The sequence below is a fragment of the Culex quinquefasciatus genome, chromosome 1, assembly GCF_015732765.1.
Source record: "Culex quinquefasciatus strain JHB chromosome 1, VPISU_Cqui_1.0_pri_paternal, whole genome shotgun sequence".
Taxonomy (NCBI): Eukaryota; Metazoa; Arthropoda; class Insecta; order Diptera; family Culicidae; genus Culex; species Culex quinquefasciatus.
This window is the reverse complement of record NC_051861.1, coordinates 71611016-71617668: the sequence shown is the minus strand read 5'-3', so window position 1 is coordinate 71617668 and position 6653 is coordinate 71611016. Positions and strand designations below refer to the sequence as shown.

General features: G+C 36.1%; 1 protein-coding gene across 1 annotated transcript; it reads left to right on the top strand.

The window, feature by feature from the left end:
- Nucleotides 1-4279: 4279 nt before the first annotated feature.
- LOC6034455 (transducin beta-like protein 2) lies at nt 4280-6324 on the top strand. The gene is made up of 4 exons (XM_038265053.1): nt 4280-4292; nt 4401-4997; nt 5858-6043; nt 6110-6324. The coding sequence occupies exons 1-4, from the start codon at nt 4280-4282 to the stop codon at nt 6322-6324; spliced, it is 1011 nt and encodes a 336-aa protein (XP_038120981.1).
- Nucleotides 6325-6653: the final 329 nt, after the last annotated feature.

The following is a 6653-nucleotide window of genomic DNA, read 5'->3' as shown; positions in this document are numbered from 1 at the left end:
AAAAGCAAAGCAATCCACTCTAACGACCACCAGGTCTTTTGTGGTATCTGTTGCAAGTTTCTGCTCATTTCTAGGCGTCCGAAGGTTATGTGTGGTGAGTAGCGTGGCTCACGGATATATGAAAAAGACAAAAGTGTTCAATTTCGAACGCCTCGACCGAAATTTTGTAGCATTATAACCGCAGAAGCTAGCCTGAAATTTTGAGCGCATTTTGTTAATGTTTAGTTGTTCCACTCTTAATCTGAAGTTATAAAGAAATTTCAATAAATTTAATTTATTTATTTTCAACTTTTTAACTCTTCTTCGAGAAAGTTTTCCTATGCTGTATGATTTTTTTCAGAATAGAGGTTTCTCATAGGTTTTGATCCGGGGAACAACTTTGTAGAACATCGCAAAGCGCTAGGAATTAATCCCGGAAAGATACAGACAAATTTTTAGAGAACGTTGAATTTTGTTTCCGTACTCCAAAAAATATCCTGTATCTTTTCGGGATCAATTACTACACGGAGAGACCGGCCAGGGCAAATCTAAGAAAATCTTGGTTAATTTAACTAAAAGTATGGGTTAATTTTTTACACAGCTTTTTTTCAACAATCGATTGTTGATTTTGTTAACCCAAAATTGCTGACCACCAGTAACTAAAATTAACTAAAAAATAGTTGGAATTGCCATTTTCGTTGGTTAAATGGCCGAAAAATTCTAGCAGTCGACTGCTAGAATATTTTTTCAGAAAATTAACTAATTTTTTTGTTTTAAGCTGAAATATTGTGGAATATTCTGTAAAAACAGGCTGGGCCATACTTTTCAACTATTTTTCAACAATTTTTTTCGTTTTATTAACTGAAATATTTTTGCATGCTGCAAATTATTAGTGAATTATAACAAAACATTTCTTAATTAAACATAATTTATGTTAGTGTCGATATATATTTTCTTTATTTATCTAACGATACAAGCCGGGCTGAATTTCTAGCTATAATTTTAACTAATGTCTTACTTAAATACAGAAAAACATTCGTGCATGTAGTCAATAATTAGCTATTTTTAGCAATAATTTTATTGAATTTGCAGTAAATTTTATAATAATGCCTCAAAAATTAATGCTGGGTGTTTTTATATTCGCATTTATTCTGCCTAAAATTTTAACTTTTTGTACTAATTTGTTTTTTTTTTGCATGAAGTTATTAAATTACTGTTAAAAAGCATCAAAACAAAACTTTTTATTATCTGTTATTATAAAACATGTAAAGTTTGATTAAAGTTTGAAAAAATACGTTGCATAAATCTAAAAAATAATAATAAAACATATTACAAATTTTGTTAAACATATTTATAAAAGATGTTTAATTTCTCGTGAATTCCTTGAAGATATTTCACCAAGTAAGTTATTATGTTGTATAAAATTAAGTGTTGTATTCACTTACCATCACTGTGCAATCATCCGATAAGTCATCATCATCTACAACGGTCTCAGGTTTAGTTATTTTTCACACAGAATTTACACCAAAACGAACCATTTGCTGCAAATAGACATATAAAATTTATTAGTAATTTGATACAAAATCCTTAATTTTGTCTATAAACTGAAAAAAGGATCGTAAATAAATGTAATTATAATGAGGAAAGAAGAAATATCAATAATGCTCCGTTTCCTGAAAACAATATTTTGAGTTTTACTTACCAGTTTATTTAGCAGTCTTCTATTAACAGCATTTTTAAAATATTTCTATCTTCTTTTGTATTGCTTATTGCAAGATAAAATCACTTTTCTCCTTCGCTGTGAGTGACAGGAGATTATTGCCGCCTAACTACCGCAGTGTAAAAATCTGCAAGTTGAACTGAAATTCTGCGTTGATTTGGCTGTCAACTTGGTTTGTTTGGAATATTTTCCAAAAAGTCAGCTGAAAACTCAAGGCAACCTTTGACAACAGCCAAAAATTTGTTCTGCGGTTGTCATGCGGCTGTCATGCGACCATTATCTTGCGGTCGTATCACCGCGCGTGAACTCTAATTATTGACGCCCGCTGTAATATATCTTTTATAAATTTTATTTTTTAGACATTTCCCATCATCTCATTTTTATTTTGATATTATGTGTACTCATTTCCATATATTTTATGGTTGTATGGTTGGTTGTAAATTGTATCCATCGTAAGCACGAAGGTTTTTGATTATTCAGTTTTCTAATTAAAATCACAACAGATAAATTGTTAAGTAAAAATAAATCCATACTTACTTAGATTAACCAACCTTTTGTTAAATTTGCCCGTGCAAGTATTGTCGTGCAAGAGTTCGCCCGCCTCTTCCTTTCACTGCCCTTCCCTTTCCTTAAAACATTGTCATGAAGTCCCCTCGCATCAGAGGTCCTCATTGCGAATGTCCTCGTCTTGTTCTTCATAGTTTATCACCTGCAAAGAAATCATCAACAAACTTACTCACCAATTGCACCTCCACAGTTGCAACAGTGTTCACTTCGATTTGCACTTCAACATTAGCCAAATAGTGTGATTTTCACCTTTCACATTCTCTCACTTCACAATTAACAACACAAACTCAACAAATCGACCGCTCTTGTTCGAATCCTGACTTCAAATGACAAACGTAAACAAACCCAAGTTCATCTTTTAAATAATCAACCAATTGATATTTACATTTAACCAAAAAAAATTTTGATTTTTCTAAAACCAAAGCTAACAGTCGAGCACGTTCATTCGAGTTCGGGAAATCTGTTAGCTTTTTGCCTTTAGCATTTTCAACAAACAGGTTATTAAATTATTACTGAATTTTGGTTGATTCAACTGAAAATTGGCCGTAACAAGTACGTTTTTGTGAAATTTACGAAAGTAAAATCAACAATTTTAATTGTTAAAATTTCTGGGCACAGTCTCTCCGTGTAGCGCTTTGCGATGTTCTACAAAGTTGTTCCCCGGATCAAAAACTATAAGAAACCTGAGAATAGGAAATTTTGATTGGGTTTTGGGAAACTTTCTCTATGAAGAGGTTAAAAGTGAAAATTTCCCATAGTAAATTTTTAGAAGTTCCATACTAACTTCAGGTCAATGGTGGAAGTACTAAACCTTAACCAAATACGCTCAAAATTTCAGGTTATGTTCTGGGGCCATATTGCTACAAAATTCCGGTCGAGGCGTTCGAAATTGAACACTTTTGTCTTTTTCATATATCCGTGAGCCACGCTAGTGGTGAGTCATCCAAAACCTCTTTTACGTTCTGCATCTCAATTGAAGTCAAATTTGGGTGTTTGATGGCTTGTTTCATTATCAAATGCATTTTCTCAATTTTTTTATCACTGCCATTGGATTTTAAATTTCCAAACCACTTTACTGTGGTTGCATTTGTTCTCTCGACCTATCACAAAATAACGGAAAAAAATCGATTATCGAATTCGATTATCGGATGTGAAATTTTTCCGAGGACATCGGATAATCCAGTCTGGACTGTATTTGCAACAAATCAAAATTACTGACAATTCACAAAATTATATATTCAACATTACAGTGCTAGTTTTAAAAATTTGAAAAATATTTATGAATTTAAGAAAAAATCCTTTATCGCCACGTGGTCCCCAAATTCGAAATTTGTATAAAGATTAAAATGTCTTTACTGTCGAGCAATTTGAATGATAATTTAAATTTTGAACAATAATAATTTGATTTTTAAAGAAATTTTGAAAGAATGTAATTTTCAATGGCCCTTCCGATTTTTTTTTTCTGAAAGAAACAAAAACAAATCTTGCGTAAGTTTTGTCAAAGATGTGCTTAAATGACCGATAATGATTTCAGTGCAACTGAATTTGTCATAAAACCATCATGTAATATTCTTCCACTCTCTGACCCTTACGCGACATCCCACACTGCAGTTGCTCACATTTGCACGCGGTTACGTTCACAATTTATGATGCATTCACAAAATTGCATCACACACAAGTTCAGAAGAGATCTCGGAGAACCTGCGCTCTGTTGCATAACTTGCAAACTTAAGCCCTAATTGACCAACCCCTTTCTGTCTGACTGGCTGACTGCAAATGCATTCTCCCTTAAGTTCATTTCACAGCCACCACAACTAGGCTGGTTGTTGCAGAAACTGCGTGTTGCATCGCCTTCGTCTCCCGTGTGGCGCACTTTCACTGGCTTATTTTTATAAGAGTTGCTTTACTTTCACCTCTTTCGAGCCTTTTAAAAGATTGCAAAAAAAGCGTAAATCCAGACTTGTCTGGACCTGCTGTTGCATCATATGATGCAAGAGATTTTTGGCGGTTGGTATGGTGTACGTGGGTTTGGAGCAGAAATAACATGCAAATAAATTACGTAACAATACCAGTTTCGCTAAAAATGGTATCTTGGTTGACCTGGTTTCTCATTTTCATCTCTCCTTTTTTCCAGATCGCATAATCTTCCTGTGGAGCACGAAAGAGTTTGCCAGCACCAAGGATCGGCGCTCGTTTCGGATCAACGTTGATTATGACCATGCTGTTCGGGTCCGTTGGAGTCCGGATGGGCGCGCTCTGGTGGCCTACAAGTACAACGGCGGATGCATCGAAGTGTACAAGGTGGACAAAGTGGACGGATGGTTTCAGAACCCAACGAAGGGAAGCACCTTCCCACGGGCCCACATGGATGACATCATCGGATTTGGAATCGCCCCCGACGGGAAGTACCTGATGAGTTGCTCGAACCGCACAGAACTCACTGTCTGGGACGTCCGGGGCAATGTGCTAGAAAAGGTGGACACGTTCCTCATAAGCACGTACAGTGCCAAGATCTCTCCGTGCGGCAAGTTCATCGCAGCCTGTGGATTCGCGACTGATGTTCCGCTGTGGGAGGTGAAATTCAACAAGTCTGGCGAGTTTCAGGGGGTGCAAAAGGCGTTTGAACTGTCCGGGCACAAGTCGGGTGTGTACGATGTGGCGTTCGACCAGGACACCTCCAAAACGGTCACCGTGTGCAAGGATGGTAGCTGGAAGATTTTCAACACCAAGAGTAAGTAATTGAGTACCATTTTTTTCACAATTCAATAGAAACTGTTTTGTTTTACAATGTTTTTAATTAGGTATCCCTCATCTTGGTCTAAAGATTTTTTAAGTTTTGACTTTTTTTTCAGACATTAATTTTTGAGACAAATACTAACTACTTTCATAACCTGATTGTAAATGGTTGTTTAACAGCAACCATTTACTACACAGCAAAAAATCCGATGGTAAAATCGCATGCAAAAGCATGCACATTACCTTCGTCAAAAAAGACACTTATTATTACACGCTGCATGTACAATTTTTGTATACACAAAAAAAGTTGCAACCGACGGGACTCAAACCCAGCACCTACAGTAAGGACTGGCGTCTTAGCCCGCTCGGCCATCAGATCGATGAAAAATGGAAAGGTATGGTATATGGTATACGTGAGCTGGACATTTTGGTCAAGTAGGTTTCCTATACTGATGGGCGACATATTTTAGGGTGTAATATTACACAGAATTTCATAAAATAATGCAAAATTTATTTTACACCCAGGCCTTTTACACGCAGCTGGATTACTACTTTATTTGCTGTGTATCAGGTTATGAAAGCAGTTAAGGGCGATTTTCCTAGAGTTTTAACATACTTAATCAGATTGGTAAAAAGTAAAAGTTATATGTGGGCTACAAGCCCATGCTGTTAACATTTGACAATTGAAGTTTTTTACATACAAAGGCGATTTTTTCTGACACAAACTTTCTTTTTTTTTGTCATGTAGACTAACCTAACGTTAGTTTTTGATCTTGGGGTTTTCTCATGCAGATTCCTGCATTTGTTTTTTTTATATATAACACACATGTTTTACAATACCATCTACATTTCCAGTTGATTACCAGAAAGGTGAAATACCACGTTGCCTCATGACGGGAACCTACGAACTGAACAGCGCTGCCCCACTCGTAGCCCTCAGCCCATCTGGAGAGGTAGTGGCCATTGCTACCGGTACATCGATTCAATTCTTCTCAGCCATCTCCGGAAACAACGAAGGGACCATCAATCAACTTTGCTCAGGTAAATATCTCAACTTTGAATTGTTCCAAAGTACACTATTTCCACGTTCAATATCCTGCATTTTAGGTCAAATCACCACGCTCCAGTTCGACTCAACCGGGAAGTATCTGTTGGTTTGTGCCGATCGCTACGTTCGCATCTTCCACAACGTTCCCGGGTACAAAGTGGCCTTAGAGGTTGCCCAGGAGAAGCTCCGACAGCCGAAGATTTCCGCTGCTACGCGTGAGCGGATTGAGTTCCAGATTACGGAGAATGATGCGTTTCTCAAGAAGTTTGAATAATATACAGGCCCATCGATAAGAACTAAACAATTGACTGAGCTTTTGCTAGGAAAACAGTGTAATTTTAAATAAAATCGTAAATTTCTTTGTGTAAGTGTAGCATTTCAGATCATAACAAACTTTGAATTATCCCTGAAGATCCATAATTATAAAATAGTGCATTTGAATGTCCAATTAAAACTGCCATATGTTTAAAATACAAAATACAGCATTTGAATAAAAACAACTACTTTTCTTACATCGACTATTGTATGTTTTGAAATGATTTGCTGATTCAGGGTTATTTTAACGACATGGGTTGAATAAAAACCGTGTTATACACTGAAAGA

Bases quoted from the DNA above. Each gene is read 5' to 3' on its own strand.
- LOC6034455 (XM_038265053.1), top strand. The intron at 4,998-5,857 runs GTAAGTAATTGA...CTACATTTCCAG, and splicing joins GAAGATTTTCAACACCAAGA to TTGATTACCAGAAAGGTGAA. The intron at 6,044-6,109 runs GTAAATATCTCA...CCTGCATTTTAG, and splicing joins CATCAATCAACTTTGCTCAG to GTCAAATCACCACGCTCCAG.